This window comes from Microcaecilia unicolor, chromosome 5 (genome assembly GCF_901765095.1).
Source record: "Microcaecilia unicolor chromosome 5, aMicUni1.1, whole genome shotgun sequence".
NCBI classification, from domain to species: Eukaryota; Metazoa; Chordata; class Amphibia; order Gymnophiona; family Siphonopidae; genus Microcaecilia; species Microcaecilia unicolor.
In genome coordinates, this window is record NC_044035.1 from 281,667,705 (window position 1) to 281,688,035 (window position 20,331).

The 20,331-nt window shown below is 42.7% G+C and overlaps 1 protein-coding gene across 1 annotated transcript in view; it reads left to right on the forward strand.

Annotated features, from left to right (window-relative positions):
* Positions 1-20,331, forward strand: part of CADM2 (cell adhesion molecule 2) — a 1,618,262-nt gene that overhangs the window by 1,437,602 nt on the left and 160,329 nt on the right. The window contains exon 8 of the mRNA XM_030204240.1: positions 3,971-4,149. Within this exon, the coding sequence (XP_030060100.1) occupies positions 3,971-4,149 (179 nt within the window). The remainder of the gene's footprint in view (positions 1-3,970; positions 4,150-20,331) is intronic.

Sequence of the window (20,331 nt, forward strand, 5' to 3'; positions counted from 1 at the left end):
TAATCATCTATAATAATATTCATTTTATTATTCAAAGTTTCTGGTCTATTATCATTTTCAAAATCATAACCACTTCTTGCTCGTGTAGAATTATTTGTTATATCAATTTTTCACTCTCAAAGGGTTCAGTTAAATTGCCCATGTAACTCTCTAATAAAATTATATCTGAAACGAAATTATTTACTGCCACCGTTAGGTCCCGAGGCGCCTTTCAGATAGTATTCAATGTAACCTCCACGGGAGCCAAAAACTCCAAGTTGATTTCTCTTAGGTGTTTAGGAGTGGTTCTGCTGATTCGGGTTCTGCTATAAACGTCCTCTGTTTCAGCATATGCCTCTAACTCACTCCTCCACTCCTTTGGACATGGTGGTTGAATAATTCGGGAGCGATGGAGTTGTTTTTTCCAGGTCCAAGAGCATCGACGCTCCTTTGCCGGCGCTAATCAAAGGACTCGCCAACCCTTTCATCTGTGGGCAGTTTGTCGCGCAGTCCCACACTTGCTGCTCAGGGGACAAAACGCTGGCCATCGGCGGCTGACCGCCAGTTGTCCCCTTCCTCTCAGTTAAGATAACTGCAATTGCAGAGAGGAAATTTACGTAAAGAAGACGAAACTTCAGAGGGCAGCTGGGCCATTGGGCATACGAACTTCAGGTCGCCATCTTACCACTCTCCCAGTTTGGGACACTCTGTCTGGTTTCTCCTCAGAGGCCTGTCTGATATGGGTAACCCTTCAGCATAGCCCTCTGAGTCATTGAAACACAGAAGCCCCTCCACCACTACAAGGTGGTGTCCCTTCGGAGGGGTTATATATTGTTTTAAAACCACGTATTGGGCTTCAGTTGATATGTACTAGACATTAGCATGGGCTAACACTACTGGTTATCGCGTGCTAAAACTCAATGCTGCTTAGTTCAGCTTAGTGAATATGCCCCTTAAGTATTTACTTTGGGTTTGTTGAATAGCAGCCCTAAAGTAAATTGCTGATGCTATCTGAATAGCAGCCAAATATCACTGTTGTATCAGTAGTTGCCAGCAGCAGTAAATACCTGTATTCAGTTCATCTGAACTGAATACACGTAGTTTTGAACTCCCATGGTTAAAATTTATTTTTATTTTCTTATGTAGAGTTTATAAATAACCACAAAGCAACAACTTTGTCCAGAAAATTAAAAGCTATATTACAAAAGGAGATGAAAATACTTAGATATAAAGAAAAAAGAAAAAGTTAGGGCCTCTTTTAACGAACCGTGTTAGCGATTCCCATGCAGCAATGCCGACATAACCCATTCAAAGTGAATAGTGTTTATCGGCATCACCGCACCAGGAATTGCACCTCCTGAGATAGTGAAAGAAAAGACATATGTCTTTCCTGTGTTTGTTTAGACACATCAGGAAATAATCATATCCGTTGACCTGAGAACTGCATTTGTGGTTGACATTTCAAAAAAAATATACACTAATTGGTAACCCTGAAAATTGACTCCCTTCATTTTTTTATGCTGTGCTCTTGTTCAGTCTAATCATTCAACAATACAGTGAGAAAAATTTTAGATTCCAGACTGTGATATGGTGTGGTACCATGTGCCTGGGATGAACTTCGGAGCTGGTGCAGCTTGGTCCAGCTCTGGACATGTTCAGCTCTTGATATAGACCTACTGCTTCAAGATTGTTTCTATATCCCAAATCCTTCACTCACTGGAACAGCTTTTTCATAGGCAATTTCCAGAAACAACAAAGGCAATTCTGTAAATGCACCTAAAGTTAGGTGCCAGTTGAATGCCAGTATTTATAGAATAGTGGCACTAATAAGAACATAAGTATAGCCATACTGGATCAGACCAGTGGTCCATATAGCCAGTATTCTGCTTCAACAGTGGCTAATTCAGGTCACAAGTACCTGACCGAATTCCAAATAGTAGCATCATTCATGTTACTGATCCCATGGTTAAGCAGTGGCTTCTCCCATGTCTATTTCAGTAGCAGACTATGGACTTTTTTTAAAGCTTTTTTTAAACCCAAATACACTAACCACTGATACCATATCCTCTGGCAATGAGTTCCAGCGCTTAACTAATCTTTGAGTGAAAATATATTTGCTCCTGTTCATTTTAAAAGTATTTCCATGTATCTTCCTTGAGTGTCTCCTAGTCTTTTTACTTTTTGGAAGAGTAAAAAGTCGATTTGCGTTTACCCATTCTACACCAGTAAGCATTTTGTAGACTTCTATCATATTCCCCTTCAGTTGTCTCTTTTCCAAGAGTCCTCTTAAGCCTTTCCTCATATGAGAGGAATTCCATCCCCTAAATTATTTTTGTCACCCTTCTTTGAACCCATTTCTGCCAGAAGGCGCGTTGAGCCGGCGGTAGTTATGGGTTAGCGTGCAGTAAGCCCACATTGGACTTACTGACCCTTTGTAAAAGGGACCCTTCGTGCAAGTGTGCCCCAAATCTGTCTTGACTCTGTACCTCATATATGTTGTAAGCACCATGGAGCAGGTATTGTCTATATCTGTACAATACAGTGTGTACCTAGTAGCACTAAGAAATGCTAAGTAGTATGTTTATTCCTCCAATTGGATATACCACCTTACATAAAACAATCATCATAATAATAAATATCTTACTATTCTTCTAACAGGAAATATTTTTCTTATTTATTTATTCATTTCTTTGTTTGTTGCATTTGTATCCCACATTTTCCCACTTTTTTGCAGGCTCAATGTGGCTTACATTATGCCGTAATGGTGATAGCCATTTCCGGAAAGAGAAATACAAAGTAGTAATACATTTAAAATTCATAAATGTTAAAATAAATTGTAAAATAAGTTAGATAAACAGTACATTTCAGGCATGAGAAATAAGGGGATAATGCATTAACGTTCATTAGTGACAAATTGATTGAAGCAAACAGGTATAGAGAGTTCGGTTTTGTCTGGTTCTGGTAGAGTTTTTATTTTTTTCGTGGTCTGCTCTGTTTGCCAATAAATAATATAAGGGGCAATCTGTTGGTTGTTCTCGTGACTTCAGAGATATTAAAGATACTAACATACAGCTATAAATAGATAACATTATATATTTAAAGTTACGCAGATTTCCAGCAGAGCTATGCATTTAAGTACAACTTCTGAAAATGATGGCATTGTGTCAAACAGAAAACTAATCCATAAAATGTTTTTCTGCTATATATATTCTCAGACTTGAACGCTTAAGCTTTATGGATAGGGGCTGAATTTTGCCACACTTCACATCAGTTGTAGGTCTACTCTAGCCCACTCTAATCCTGTCCCAAATAGCAACTTATACAACTGTATAAGTGCCAGAAATTTCCGAAAAAAGGCTCATATGCATCCAGTGTCCCCATAAGTGGTTTAGAATTATGACCCCTCTATTTATAATTAGGGAACATAATATTAATTGGGAAATACACTTTAGAATGTATATTCAGCAGTGCTAAATATCTGGGAAAGTGGCAAATATTCCACTTCAACACATAAGTTAGGTCTGCTATTTTGCTGGCAGAGCAGTGCATCATATGGATGTTCTGATGTGGTTGCACTGTCTTTTGCCTGATTGTTGTCTTTCCTATTTCCCATTGGTGTTCTTTTTTTCTGTTTATTGTAAACTACTGTGATCATTTTTATTGGAAGTAGTAGTACATCAAATCTGAATAAACTATATAGAAGTTATGAATTTCAACACCCTCTAAATATCTTTTGTGTGGACTCCATGCTGCCCCAACCCTTCACCTTTTTTCTATGGATAAATGTTGCTGCATATAAATTTATACTATAATAACATTTATTCATATTGCTGCACCAGAGTTTCAATGAGAGTTTTTTGTTTGGTTTTTTTTTCCTATTTTAAATATCATCCCCTATGTTCCTGTTCGGGCGCTAATCATTCTCTATAATTTTGTGTTAGCAGAACTATGTTATATTTAGCTGATACTATGTTTTGGTTCCATCCCATAGACCAAAACCAGTATTATGGACAAAGGATGGTGGAGAGCTGCCAGATCCAGAAAGAATGACTGTCAATGGTAGAGAATTAACCATTAATATCCTAAATAAAACAGACAATGGTACATATCGATGTGAAGCTACCAATAAAATTGGTCAGAGCAGTGCAGAATATGTCTTGACTGTACATGGTGAGTAAAGAAAAACATTCAGCCTTTAAAATAAATGGATAGGACATTGATACATATGTGCACTAAAGGAAATAATTTTGCTTCTGTGGTATCCAGACTTTCAGTGCATGCTGTTTTTTCCCCTCAGTCTTATACAGAGGTAAAGGCCATTTTTTTCATTATACAGTCACAATAATAACCTGAAAATGTTTCATTTTTTATGGAATGTCTAAATGATATGATATCATGTAAATATTATGTTGATATTCAAAACTACTTGTCCAGGTAACAAGTGCTGCTACCCAAATAAGTAGTGCTGACTGGGGTCAAATCCAGATTTGTAGAGACATTATCCCCCAGATTCTATATAGTGCGACTTGAGTTGCACGTGCATATCAGTTTGTATTCTGTTTAGTGCATGCAACTTAATTATCTTATGAAGCCAATCAGCACTGATACTTGCCATTTAATCAATTGTTGACACTAATTGGTATTAATTAGAATTTACGTCCACAACTTTCTAAGTGTATTCTGTAAAGTGATGTGCTTAAATTCTAAGATGCAGATTGGAAAAGGGGGCTTGGCCATTGCCATGGAATGGGTGGGTCATGGGTGTTTCTAAAAACTATGGGGCCCTTTTAGAAAGCAGTGGTAAGCCCAACACGAGCTTACCGCTTGCTAAAAGGGAAGTACCGCTGGACTATTGGAGCAACCCGGTGGTAGTTCCCTCCCCCAGTGCGCACCATTTCCTGCGCTGCAAACATATTTCAATTTTTGTAGCGCCGGTGTGTACCCAGCGGTAATCAGGCAGTGATGTGTGCTGCCTGGTTATCACCGGTTTTGGACGTTACCACCACTTCAATGAGTGGCGGTAAATCCCCCCCCCCCCCCCTGAAATGGCCATGCAGCATGTGCTTAACTTGCCACAGGGCCACTTCTTGAAAAAAAAACAAAGACCTGCCTTTTACCTGCTGCGGTAAAAGGGGGCCTCAGTGCATGTCAGAAACATACGCCAATGCCAGCGCAGTCTCCCTTTTGCCGCAGCTTTGTAAAAGGACCCGTATGTTTGCTGTTACAGAATACACCTGCTCTGTGTCTAACTTAAGCGTAGGCATTTACACCAAGTCTTACTTGGCAAAAATGCCCGTAACTAAATGTAGTTAGACAGATGTGTACTAGGCATATTCTATAAACTGCGCCTAATTTAGGCATATTTTTTTCAGCGCCAATATTTAAGGTGCCATATATAGAATCTAACCCTATTTGGATAGTGCTACTGAAAATCACTGCAGACCTCTCCATGCTATCCTGACAGTGCCTTATCACTGGAGTGGTCCAGAGGCAGAGCTGGTATTTATCCAGAGACCGTCAATATTCATCACCAGTATCTGCATAACTATCCAGAAAACTTAGGTCACTGCCATACCCAAATATTTAACACCAATATTCAGATATCAGTCATCACTGAATATTAGAGGATACATCTAAATGCCACAGCTGGCATTCAATTGGAATGCTAAGTGTAAAGTTTAAATATTGCCTGTATGGTAACTGTGTGAACAAACTATTCTCCAAGGACAAGCAGGCTGCTTGTTCTCACATGTTGGTCGGCATCCATGGCGGCCCAGAAAACGGCAAATTTTTCTACAGCAAAATTTAAAAAGTTTTGCCAGAGCCTTCTAGCACACAAACCGTACAAACCGCACATGCGCGGACAACTTCCCGCCCGTCACGTGAGCGTTCCCGCTCAGTTTTTTCTTGTCCATGGTGAGGTGAATAGGTTTTTCCCTGTTCACTTCGCTGGCCCAGGAAAGAGTCTTGACGATTCTTTTTATATTTTTTTCTTTTCTTATATTGTTATTCGTTCTTCTTTAAATAGTAAAAAAAAAAACCCGGTATTTTTTTCTTAGTTTTTGGCACTTTCTAAGTTTTCTTTCTTGTCGAAGCGGTCGGGTTTTGCCCCCTTTTGTGCCCTTTACTCTTTTGGCACGATTGCATCATTTAATTTCACCGAAGCCGTTTTTCCTTCCATGTCATCCAAGACACCCAGCGGATTCAAACGTACTCAGTGCAACCGGACCATCTCGGGTATCGATACCCACGCTTGGTGTATCCAGTGCCTTGGGCCCAACCATAGCCCAGCCGCTTGCAGTCTGTATCTTCACATGAAGAAACGGACCCAAGTGTTTCAAGAAGCCAAACAAGAGAAGCTTTTTGGGGCTCGGTCCAGTCCTTTGACGTCGACTTCGGTACAGAGGTCGGTGGCATCGACATCGACATCAAGGGACACATCGACGTCGGGAGCAAAGGTAATGGCTGCGGAACGACCAACTCGTGCTGGGAGCAGTGAGGCATCTAGAACCTTGGATTCTTTTGGGAGGAAGGCATATCAGGCCACTAGGCTCGCTGCCAAAATCCAAACATACCAGCTCTTCACGAGCATCCACTTGCGGAACTCGGTGAGGTAACTGTCTAGCTTGGTTGATACGCTCCCTCCGGAGCAGGCTGAGCCTTTTCGCCAGGTGGTCAGGCAGCAGAAGGCGTGTCGAAAAATCCTGGTCAAGGCTATGTTCGACACTTTTGATGTAGCATCCAGGATCGATGACCAAGGTATAATGATGCGCAGACTCTCATGGCTGCGTGTCTCTAACCTGGATCATTCGGTCCAGCAGCGGATGGTGGATGTTCCTTGCCGGGGGATAACATTTTTGGTGAGAAAGTAGAGGATCTAGTTGACCAGCTCAAGAAGCACACTGATGCTATGGATTCTCTCTCCCGCCGGGCGTCTTCTGCTACTACCTCCTCATCTAGGAGGATTTTTGGAGGGAAGAGGAGTGCTCCCTATTCCTATGATAGGTGTAGGTACACTCCTGCTTCTCGGCAGCCTGTCCAGGCTCAGTCCCAGCGCGCTCGTTCTCGTAAACAGTGTGCGCCTAAGGCCTCTGCGGCTCCCTAGCAAAAGCAAGGGACGGGCTTTTGACTGGCTCCAGTTCAGCATAGCCTCAGTAAAAGTGTCCGTGCCGGACGACTTGCCGGTTGGAGGGAGGTTGATATTTTTTCACCAAAGGTGTCCTCTCATAACCTACGACCGATGTGTTCTTCAAATAGTCTGGTCAGGAAACACCCTCAATCTGGAATCCAAACCTCCAAATTGTCCACCGGGAGCTCATTCTTACAGTTAAACAGGTACTTGCAGAGGAACTCTCTACCCTTCTGAAGGCCCAAGCGGTTGGACCCATTCCACCAGGAGAAGAAGAGTTGGGATTCTAACCCAGGTACTTCCTTGTGCACAAGAAAAAGGGGGGATGCGTCCCATCCTAGACCTAAGGGCCCTGAACAAATTTCTTGTCCGAGAAAAGTTCAGGATAGTTTCCCTAGGCACCCTTCTTCCCATGATTCAGGAAAATGATTGGCTATGTTCTCTGGACTTAAAGGATGCTTATACACACATCTCAATACTTCCAGCTGACAGGAAGTATCTTCAATTTTGGCTGGGAACACAGCACTTTCAATACCGTATACTGCCTTTTGGCCTGGCATCTGTGCCCAGAGTGTTTACCAGATGCCTAGCAGTAGTCGCAGCATCGCTGCGGAGACTGGGAGTGCATGTGTTTCCTTATCTTGATGATTGACTGGTGAAGAGCACCTCGAAGGAGGGTGCTCCGGAGTCCATGCGAATGACTATTCAGGTGCTAGAGCTACTGGGGTTCATCATAAATTATCCCAAGTCCCATCTCACCCCAGTCCAAACATTGGAATTCATTGGAGCCCTGTTGAACACTCAAACAGCTCGAGCTTATCTTCCCGAGACAAGGGCGGACAACCTTCTGTCCCTGGTGTCCATGGTTCAAGCGTCTCACCAGGTCACGGCTCGGCAGATGTTGAGACGTCTGGGGCATATGGCCTCCACAGTTCATGTCACGCCCATGGCACATCTACATATGAGATCAGCTCAATGGACCCTAGCTTCCCAGTGGTTTCAAGCTGCGGGGATCTAGAGGATGTAATCCAACTGTCCACCGGCTTTCGGAATTCTCTTCACTTGTGGACGATTCAATCCAATTTGACCATGGGATGACCATTCCAAGTTCCTCAGCCACGAAAAGTGCTGACGACAGATGCATCTCTCCTGGGGTGGGGAGCTCATGTAGATGGGCTCCACACTCAGGGAGCCTGGTCCTTTCAGGAAAGAGGTCTACAGATCAACCTCCTGGAATTAAGAGGATCTGGAACGCTCTAAAGGCTTTCAGAGATCGGCTGTCCATCCAAGTATTCTTAATTCAGACAATCAGGTTGCCATGTACTACACCAACAAGCAGGGGGGCACCGGATCTCGCCCTCTGTATCAGGAAGCCGTCCAGACGTGGCTTTTGGCTCACCGTCACAGCATGTTTCTCCAAGCTACTTATCTGGCAGGCGTAAATAACAGTCTGGCCGACAGGTTGACCAAGATAATGCAATCTCACGAGTGATCACTGAACATGGGCGTAGTCCGCAAGATCTTCCGAGTGTGGGGCACCTCCTCGCGGGATCTTTTTGCCACTCAGATCAATCACAAGTTCTCTCAGTTCTGTTCCAGACTTCAGGCCCACTATAGACTAGCTTCAGATGCCTTTCTCCTACATTGGGGGACAGGCCTTCTGTATGCGTATCCTCCCATACCTCTAGTAGGGAAGACTTTGCTGAAACTCAATCAAGACTGCGGAACCATGATCCTGATTGCACCCTTCTGGCCGCGTCAGATCTGGTTCCCTCTTCTTCTGGAGTTATCCTCCAAAGAACTGTGGAGATAGGAATGTTTTTCCAACCCTCATCACTCAGAATGAGGGGTCGCTTCTACATCCCAACCTCCAGTCTCTGGCTTTCACGGCCTGGATGTTAAGAGCTTAGAATTTGCCTCCTTGGGTCTTTTAGAGGGTGTCTCCCAAGTCTTGCTTGCTTCCAGAAAAGATTCCACAAAGAAGTGCTACTTTTTCAAATGGAGGAGGTTTGCTGTCTGGTGTGACAGCAAGGTCCTAGATCCTCTTTCTTGTCCTATACAGACCCTGCTTGAATACCTTCTACATTTGTCAGAGTCTGGTCTCAAGACCAACTCCGTAAGAGTTCATCTTAGTGCGATTAGTGCTTATCATCGCCGTGTAGAGGGTAAGCCTATTTCTGAACAGCCTTTAGCTGTTCGCTTCATGAAAGGTTTGCTTTTGTCAAAGCCTTCTGTCAAACCTCCACCAGTGTCATGGGATCTCAACGTCGTTCTCTCCCAGCTGATGAAAGCTCCTTTTGAGCCACTGAATTCCTGCCATCTGAAGTACTTGACCTGGAAGGTCATTTTCTTGGTGGCTGTTACTTCAGCTCATAGAGTCAGTGAGCTTCAGGCCTTGGTAGTGCATGCACCTTTTATCAAGTTACATCACAACAGAGAAGTCATCCGCATGCACCCTGAGTTCCTGCCAAAGGTGGTGTCGGAGTTCCATCTTAACCAGTCAATTGTCTTGCCAACATTCTTTCCCTATCCTCATACCCGCCCTGGCGAAAGCAGTTTGCACACTTTGGACTTCAAGAGAGCATTGGCCTTTTACGTGGAGTGGACAAAGCCCTTTAGACAGTCCGCCCAGTTGTTTGTTTCTTTTGATCCCAACAGGAAGGGAGTCGCCATTGGAAAACGCACAATCTCCATTTGGCTAGCAGATTGCATATCCTTCACTTACGCCCAAGCTGGGCTGACTCTGGAGGGCCATGTCATGGCTCAGAATGTTAGAGCCATGGCTGCATCAGTGGCTCACTTAAAGTCAGCCTCTATTGAGGAGATTTGCAAGGCTGCAACGTGGACATCAGTCCACACATTCACATCTCACTACTGCCTCCAGCAAGGTACCCGACGCGACAGTTGGTTTGGGCAGTCAGTGCTGCAGAATCTGTTCGGGGTTTAGAATCCAACTCCACCCCTCTAGACCCATTTTTGTTCTGTTCCAGGCTGCACTCTCAGTTAGTTGTTTATGGTTTCAGGTCAATCTCTGTTAAGTCCTCGCCATTGCGAGGCCCAATTGACCAATGTTCATTGTTTTGAGTGAGCCTGGTTACTAGGCATACCCCACATGTGAGAACAAGTAGCCTGCTTGTCCTCGGAGAAAGCGAAGATACATACCTGTAGCAGATATTCTCCGAGGACAGCAGGCTGATTGTTCTCACAAACCCACCCACCTCCCCTTTGGAATTGCTGTTTATTATTTGCTTTTTGATTAAACTGAGCGGGAACGCTCACGCGACGGGCAGGAAGTCGTCCGCACATGCACAGTGTGTGCGGTTCACGCGCTAGAAGGCTTTGGCAAAACCTTTTAAATTTTGCTGTAGAAAAATTTGACGTTTCCTGGGCCGCAGTGGACACCGACCCACATGTGAGAACAATCAGCCTGCTATTCTCGGAGAATACCTGCTACAGGTTTGTATCTTCGCTTTTTCTTACTCCAGAATACAACATAGAGAAAGTTAATAGGATGAACAAGAAAAGGCTAAATTGCATTGCATAAGTGGGTACTTTTGCTGATATAATAAGACATAATTTAGGGAAAAAAGATGGGGTGGGAGTGGTCAAAGGAGGGGTGCATGCACCATCAAGGTAAAATAAAATGACTTTTCATCTATCTTTCTAATAAAATTTATAAGGGAATATTCCAATTGAATAAAGAAAAATAATTCTTCAGAAAGCCAGCAATAAGCCACTCATAGCTTGTAGCAAGGCATTGACCCAAATATTTTCTTTCTAGTACAGATATGGACATAGTGATGTGTTTCTTTATGTGATATCACCACCATAAATGAACCAATATCTTTTTTCTGTAGTTCTTGTCTTTTTATCTTTACAAGTGTAGTTATCAGTAACATTAGAATCTTTATTGCCGTGTTATATTTCAGCTAGGAATGTGCATTGGATTTCTTTAGTTTCTTTTATGTCTGTAAATTTCTATAGCTGATTATTATGCTACAGTTTGATTCTTTGCAATTGTCTTTTAATGTTATTGCTGATCAAGATAATATCCAGTGGGTAGGTTTTTTTGCTTCATGGATGTCAGTCGGCCAACATAATTTAAAAGTATTTTTATTATTATGGTGTTATCAATTCACTAGTAATATGTCGTAAATTTAACTAGCGATGTCTACTTTTGTTATCTTAATACTTAGCAGTTATCTACTTGAGATATTGAAAATCTTAGTATTTAAAGAACAGTTCTGTAAAAGTGTGCCTATGCCAGTAGTCTGTTTGGCACCTATTCTAAAACGGAAAATATGTGCCTACTTTTCTTCATAGAATACTAGCATAACTGAGTTTCATGGTAGGTTTCAATCTACTTTTTTCAAGCTTACCTCATTTCGGGCCCCTTTTACCAAGCTGCGGCAAAAGGAGGCCAGTGCTGGCAGCGTGTGTTTTACACGCGCGCTGAGGCCCCCTTTTACCGCAGCTGGTAAAAGGGAAGTCTCGCTGTGCGGCAAATAAAGCACTTGACGTGCAGCCATTTCAGGGGAGAGCCCTTGCTACCCATTGAGGTGGCGGTAAGGGCTCCCGTGTTAACCCGGTGGTAACTACTGCCCAAATACCACCAGGTACACTCTGGCACTACAAAAATAAATACAGTATTTCTTGTATAGCAAGCAGTAAGCCCGCATTGGCTTACCACCGCTTAGTAAAAGGAGCCCTTATTGTATTTATGTTTATTCTTGGTTATTTTACAATTGTTATGCTGTTAACAAAATTGTAAGTATTATGTTAAACTGTACCTGCTGTGCACCGCCTTCGTTGAATCTCTTCATAAAGGCAGCTAATAAATCTAAATAAATATATATATATATATATAGATAGATAGATAGATAGATAGATAGATAGATAGATAGATAGATAGATAGATAGATATAGATATATACACATACGTATGCTGTGAGACCCTAGCACTTCTGCCAGTCATAGAAATGATGGGAACGTTCACACCTAAATGCAGGCGATAACATGCATAACGTATAGTATTTTTTAAGTTCTCCCCTGGATTCTATATAGCTCGCCTAGATTTTGGCATAGATTCTATAACAATGCACACAAGTTAAGCAGTGTTGTTAACAGCTCTTAACATGCAATAATGAGCACTAATTTGCACTGATTAGAATTTATGCACACAACTAGCTAAGCGTATTCTGTAATTAAGTGTGCCGAACATCTAATGCATGCAGGCAAAAAGGGGTGTGGTTATAGGCAGGGAAATAGGCATTTCATGAGCACTCCAAAATTTACGCCCATAGTTATAGAATATGGCCCGGTGCACGTAAATCTACACACCGGGATTTGAGCCACATTTTCATTGGTGTAAAAGGATACGCATAGTTTTAATGCTGAGATATCAACTAAGCGTTTTCTGATTTCAGCGCCAATTTTGTTTAGACACCATACATAGAATCTCCTCCTCTATGTGTAAGTATGAGTTCTGCCCATTCTCCTCCCAGATTCTGTCCATGTGTATATTTCTGCCCATCAAATATCCACTTTGTAAGATATACGCATATTTGCAGAATAACAGTAAGTAGATTATCAGCTTTTATGTTTTTTTTTCACACATGCACATATATGTCAGTATTCTGAACATGTATGCATGCATTCAGCATGAAAATATTAGCGCCTTATTTGTAGAATTCTTCCCTACAATTCTGGGTTTTATTTTCTGTATGACATTTGCTGCTGTTAAAATATCTATGATGTCCATATGCTTTTAGAGTCAGGGCATCTAATTTATCTTGAAAAGAAATAGAAAATGCACATTAAAAACATTTCCAGTTCAGTTCATTGTCTGATAAAAGATTTTCTATTGGAGCAGTGGTGAAATTAATAGATAGTATGCATCACCAGTGATATAGCAGAAAGACACCATATGAATCTGTTGCTTGCTTCTTGCCATCAGGCAGAGAGCTCATTTGGAGAATATACTGAAAGATAAAAAGTAAGTTACATCTTAAAACACAGTTTGAAATACCACAAGTCAATGGGCTTTTGCTGGGCTTTGTTCAAGTAAAAACACCTAGGGATAAAGAATGTGGGTGATTTTTTGACCATGGGAAGCTCCTGTGGATTTCCACATTAAAAGGATATAGGACAATAGGAGGGATTTTAAAAGCCTTTCTGAAGAAAGGGGAACAGCTGAAACTAATTTTAATGTCCCATATTTATTTGAATGAAATGAGTTACATACTGCTGTGGGTAAAATGGGCTAGAAATATCACAGTACAGCAAAGGATATATTGACCTAGGACTGGTGTGAAATGGTAATGTGGCTCAAGTTAGCATTGCCAACACCCAGGCTTTCGTCTTCAATAATAACATTAACATTGGAATAAAAAAGATAAATCCTAACCTGGGTGATAGGACAGAATCTATTATCCTATAGAGACAGCAATATTAATACAAGCTTCATAAAGTCAAAGAGTCAAAGATACCAATGAAAACAATGTTTCCTGGTAAGGAATAATGGGGGTCTTTTACTAAGGTGTGCTCCCGTTTTTAGCGCGCACTAAAATTGGACATGTGCTAAACGTTAGAGAAGCCCATAGGAATGCATTGGTGTCTCTAACGTTTAGCGCATGCCTATTTTTAGCACGCAGTAAAAATGTGAGCGCACCTTAGTAAAAGACCCCTAATCAGGCTTATTTTCGAAAGAGAAAGAAGCCCATATTTCAACCCAAATCGGGAGATGGGCGCCTTTCTCTCATGGGCGCCCAAATCGGTATAATCGAAAGCCGATTTTGGGCGACTCCAACTGCAGTCTGTCGCAGGAATGGACAAAGTTGATGGGAGTGTGTCAGAGGCGTGGTGAAGCAGGACTGGGGCGTGTTTATCAGCCAAGGAGAGATGAGCGCGCGCGCTCAGCCGATAATGGAAAAAAGAAGGGCGGCAGAAGCGAGAATTTGGGTCACTTTTTTGGACCCTTTTTTTCATGAACAAGTCCCCAAAAAGTGCCCCAACTGCCCAGATGACCACCGGAGAGAATCGGGGATGACCTCCCCTGACTCCCCCAGTGGTCACTAACCACCTCCCACCAAAAAAAAAAGAACTTTAAAAACTTTTTTTTCCAGCCTGTATGCCAGCCTCAAATGTCATACCCAGCTCCATCACAGCAGTATGCAGGTCCCTGAAGCAGTTGTTAGTGGGTGCAGTGGACTTCAGGCAGGTGGACCCAGGCCCATCCCCCTTTACCTGCTACACTTGTGCTGGTAAATGGGAGCCCTCCAAACCGCCCCCAAAACCCACTGTACCCACATATAGGTTCCCCCCTTCAGCCATAAGTGCTATGTTAATGGTGTACAGTTCTGGGGAGTGGGTTTTGGGGGGGATTTGAGGGGCTCAGCACCCAAGGTAAGGGAGCTATGGACTTGAGAGGTATTTTACATTTTTTAAAAATTGTTACCAGTGCCCCCTAGGGTGCCCGGTTGGTGTCCTGGCATGTGAGGGGGACCAGTGCACTACGAATCCTGGCCTCTCCCACGACCAAATGCCTTGGAGTTGTTTGTTTTTGAGCTCGGCGCCTTCGGTTTCCATTATCGCTGAAAACCAATACCGCCCGGCTCCAATCCACCCAAATCTTGCCCGGCACCAACCGTATTATCGAAACAAAAGATGGACGCCCATCTTTTTTGAAAATACGGTCTGTCCCGCCCCTTCGCGGACCCATCCTCGGAGATAGTCACCCATGGAGATGGGCGTTCGCATTCGATTTTGCCCCTTTACGTCTCCTTATGAATCAACAAAATCTCCAGTAGGTAAAGCTTAAACAGTTCCAAAGGATAGAAACCACTAAGCCTATGGGTGCCAGAGCATCTTAAATTTCTCTGTCTCACTAAATTTTCCAAACATTCAACTTTTTTTCTTTAAATACAAACTGTTTTTAACTGAATGACCAGGGGGGAATTTTGGAAGCATCAGAATTTTTTCAGCTGTCTCCAATTTTCAATTTGATGTGAATGTGTAGCTGCTATCCCAAAGGAAATCTGGATTTGTGGTATAAACTGGACACTGTTCAGTGTTCGAACACCAAGTTGAGATCAGATTTTCCTGAGGGGAAGAAATAGGAATAATAAGTAGTTCACCATATCTTCACTCTTTTCATACCTCCAAGCCAAAAAAAAAAAAAAAAAGCAAAGGCTGTAAGATAGGAATAGCAAGATAACACAGCTGACCTTGGTTGGTTATTTTGTACTGTGCAGACTCCAGAGTATATGAGAAATATAAAATGCCTTCATTTTTGTTCTCAGGCTTCTACTGCTGCTCTTCAGGATCATCTGCATTTTACGCCTTGTTTTTTTTTAGCTCACTATACATTACAAAAATAGAATGCAGTTCATTACCAAAATGTCAGCTAACTAGCAGAGTAGACATGATACACTGACAAGGCTGACAATTGTTTGCTGATGCAACCTTTTGGGCCACTGAGCACCCTTTCTCAAGCAAAATGTTCTAAGGAAATTCTAGTAGTCTTTCAAGTTTAGCTCTCTTGATACATTTGTGCTAATTTAATTTATGTATATTTTACAGGGAGTAGCAGTGGAAATATTATGATTCATTTAGTTATGTGATCTCTGTACCAACAACTTTGACACACCTACATAACCAATGGGCATTTTTAAATAATCCCTCACCTTTTTACAAATATATTACATCTTTTTCACTATTTCTGTGACATGAAGACCCATTTTATATAGAATGTAGAGATCGGAATTGAGACATTCAGTTTAGGATATGCGTAGTTCCAGTGGTATTTAAAAAAAAGGTTCTACATTAGCAAAAGTGCAGATATATATGAACTGGCACATACAGCAGGAACAACCACTTTAGAAATGTGGAAAAAATTAATGGCACAAACTGGGCAGGTTCCACATGGAAGTGTCATTCAAAACTTCTAATGTAAGTGGTGCCACTCACACATGTACCTGTCCCTCTTTACAAACCCAGAAAACAGACTGGCAGTTGGTCTGCAATTTCCAAAAGGAATGAGGGCATGGGAGCAGACAAAGTGGTGATATTTAACACAGTAAACAAATTCTGAAAAACAGAAAGCCTGACAGGGCTGTGTTTTGCCCAGCAGGGGCACCAAGCAAACAAAAACCCATGTACTTTAAACAAAGTACCTGGCAGTAGAAGGAGCATGTGCTGCTCCCAAGTTGATTGTCATAATTTGAATATTTTTTTTAAGTGACTAGTTGTAAGGGGTTAGCTTCATTGTTGGGGAACATGGAGTTTGTGATGCAGAACTGGAGCTTCAAGGTTTATATTGAGATTCTGACCAATCTTGTAGAGATTCAAAACTTCACGTCCACATAGAAGAATTTGTTGCATTATGCTATCAATTATTTAAGTTGATTTTACTGGGTAGTTTAAACAGGCTAGAGAGGGGAGGGTTTCTCTTATTTATAGAATATTGCTAATTTAAAAGAAACCCTCTCCTCTCTAGCCTGTTTAAACTATCCTCATGTCCAACACGCTCCTTTTAGTGAAACTGAATTTAGTGAAATTGAGCATGCTCAGTTTCACTGAAAGAGCGTGCCAGACGTGGGAGGAAGAGAGAGCAGGGCAGGCAGTGCGGCAGTGGCGCTGCGCCGGAGACCAGCGCTAGATGAAGGCTTCAGCTGGCGGGAGTTGGGAACCCCCCACCAGCCAACATGTACAGTGGTAGTGGTGCTTCAGCTGGTTGGGGTTGGGGACTCTCGCCAGCCAAGATGTTACAGTGGCAGCAGTGGGTGGGGAGCGTCAGGGCAGCGAGGCGGCAGAGGGGGACAGCGAGGCAGCGGAGGGGGGGCGGTGGTGGAATGGCGGACCAAAATGTGCCCCCCACCTTGGGCTATGGCCCACTTCCACCTCGAGGTCTGGCTACACCCCTGGCTTACATATGGAAATATTGCTTTGATTTGCCCCCCCGTTGCCACCCCAAATATTTATGTCTAGAGATGCCACTACATCTGTGTTATCACTACCATGTCTGCTCTAAGGCCTTTATTCCAATTTACAAACTTACATGTGCAAGTACTGCCATTTAACAGTGAGACTACAATTTAATTTGGTTTCATTTTGGAAGCAATAGTAAACAATGGGGGATTAAGTTCAGTCCCTCATGCAAAGCCCTGGCCCAAATGAGCACTGTGCATGGCTCTGAGCTGATGTAAATCCCAATGGGCATATTTTTCCCCATAAGCCTATATTCCCCTTTGTAAAATGGAGAATGCACATATAGATTCACCCAAGGCATGCCCTCTTGAAATCTGTGCATGGTGAATCTCCCTGTGTAAACAGCATCCTTCAAAAATCACCATTTGCATGTGCATACAATCCTCATATGTAAATGCTGCTGCTTTATATGTAGAGATGCTTTTAAAATTGAAGCATAGCTAGTCAAATTGTAGGAAATGGATACCAAGGTTGATTCACACAAATATGGGATTTGGAAAAATCCATAACAAACTGATATTCAACAGACATTCTGAATAAAAATGATTCCATTGTATATCTGTTTAATTGACTTAGAAGCTCTGAGTATAAAACTGCATTAAGACTTGATATTCTGTTTTAAAGGTCAGCCCCCACAACATACTCTCCTAAAATTACATTGCGGATTATCAGCTTCATTACAATATGCATAAACCTCATTATCTCTTTTTTTGATATTTATTTATTTGTTACATTTGTATCCCACATTTTCCCACCTATTTGCAGGCTCAATGTGGCTTACATTGAGGGGCATAATCAAACGCGAACGCCCATGTGTAAAAACGTCCATCTCCAGAGACGGCTCCGCAAAGAGGCAGAGCGAACCGTAAAATCGAAACGAGATGGCCGTCCATCTTCGGTTTCGATTATACGGTTCGGCCCGCTGAAATCCCATCATTTGTGTCGACTCTAGAGATAGACAACACAAATGGTGAGATCGCTGGACCTAGAGATGGCCGTTCGCGGTTTTCAGCAATAATCGAAACCGCTGCCGGCCATCTCAAAAACGGACCTAATCCAAGCCATTTGGTCGTGGGAGGGGCCAGCATTCGTAGTGCACTGGTCCCCCTGAGATGCTTCTATGCCAGCCTCAAATATCATACCTAGCTCCATGACAGCAGTATGCAGGTCCCCCGAGCAATTTTAGTTTAGTTGGTGCTGTGCGGGACCCATGCAGAGAGCAAAAATCTGAAGAAAAAAAAACATGCAAGTGCAGTCAGGGACATCCAAAAAAAAAAACATGCAAGTGCAGTCAGGGACGTCGAAATTAAAACAATAGTAATAGGGGGATTTGAACCAGAGCAATTTTAGTTTAGTTGGTGCTGTGCGGGACCCATGCAGAGAGCAAAAATCGGAAGAAAAAAAAACCATGCAAGTGCAGTCAGGGACGTCCAAATTAAAACAATAGCAATAGTGGGATTTAAACCAGCTACCTTCTGATTACAAGACCTGTGCTCTAACCACTGCACCACTTATTCAGCTGCATAGACCTCCTTCCCTTTCCATTAAGTCCCTCCAAGTTTCTGTCAGACAATCACAGCTCGTTTAGCTGACACTGATGTCAGGTAAATGAGCTGTGATTGGCTGACAGAAACTTGGAGGGACTTAATGGAAAGGGAAGGAAACTCTAAGCACCTGAATAAGTGGTGCAGTGGTTAAAACACAAGTCTTGTAATCAGAAGGTGGCTGGTTGAAATCCCCCTATTGCTATTGTTTTAATTTGGACGTCCCTGACTGCACTTGTATGTTTTTTGTTTTTTTTTGACGTCCCTGACTGCACTTGCATGTTTTTTTTTCTTCCGATTTTTGCTCTCTGCATGGGTCCCGCGCAGCACCAACTAAACTAAAATTGCTCGGGGGACCTGCATACTGCTGTCATGGAGCTAGGTATGGTATTTGAGGCTGGAAAAAATATTTAAACAGTTTGTTTTTTAGGGTGGGAGGGGGTTAGTGACCACTAGGGGAGACAGGGGAGATCATCCCCGATTCCCTCCGGTGGTCATCTGGTCAGTTTGGGCACTTTTTGGAAGCTTGGTCGTGAAAAAAACAGGACCAACTTTGTGTGGACTAAATGCTCGTCGGGGACGGCTTGCTTCTTTCCATTATCAGGCGCAGAGGTCCATCTGTTAACCACACCCCGGAATGCCCCTGTCCCGCCTCCGCTACCATTCGGCCACGCCCCCGAGAATTTCGCCCGTCCCCGTGACGGAAAGCAGTTGGGGCTGTCCAAATTCAGCTTTTGATTATACCTGTTTTTGAGACAGACGCCCATCTCCCGATTTGTGTCGGAAGATGGGCGTCCGTCTCTTTCGAAAATAAGCTGGATTGTACAGGAGACGCTTTGAAGTCTCCGGTGAACAAATGCAAGGTAATGTTGTGATAGGATAGAGTTCATGTAGCACTGTCACATTAGGGAGTCATACAATGGAAGAGTTGAGTAATGTCCATTACGTACTTGAGTTTTGTTGTGTAGCAGAGTTCAGGCATTTAGTTGGGTCGGTAGGCTGGGAGGAGGGAAACACACTATGTCAGCTCAAACTAAGGACAAGAAGCCAAAAAAGCTTGCCTATACTTCAATCACAGCATTTCCTTACTTCAGTTTAGCTAAGATAGCCCTTAGGCAGGTACAAGTGCAATAAATCATGTATGTATTGAAAGACAGAGCAAAAGATGAGGAAACAGGGTCAGTCAATCATCTATAACTGGTATGTGTAACATGCTTTTATGTTTAAAAGTGCAAGTGGAGGAGTAACCTATTAGAGCAGCAGGCTGAGACAAAATAAGCCAGGGTTGAAATCTTGCTTCTTCCACTGATGCTGCTTATAACCTTGAAGAAGTTACTTCATCCTCTATTGCCTCAGATGTAACTTAGGGGCCCTTTTACTAAGGCTCGCCCAAAAGTGGCCTGTACTGGTGTAGGTGTATGTTTTGTACGCACGTTGTTCTATTTCCTGAGCACGCCTGGAAAAAAGGGGATTTTTTAATGTGCCTGAAAATGGACATGTGGCAAAGTCCTTAACCCTACCCATTGACTTAATGGTAAGGTCATTCACTAAGCAGGCAGTAAGTGTGCAGTACGCAACAACTGCTGATTACCGCCGTGTAAGGGCCCCATGGTAGAAAATAGAAAATATTTTTTACTGCGTGTTTTGGGTTCATGCCAAAAATGGAATTACTGCCCAGAGCACATGGTAGCG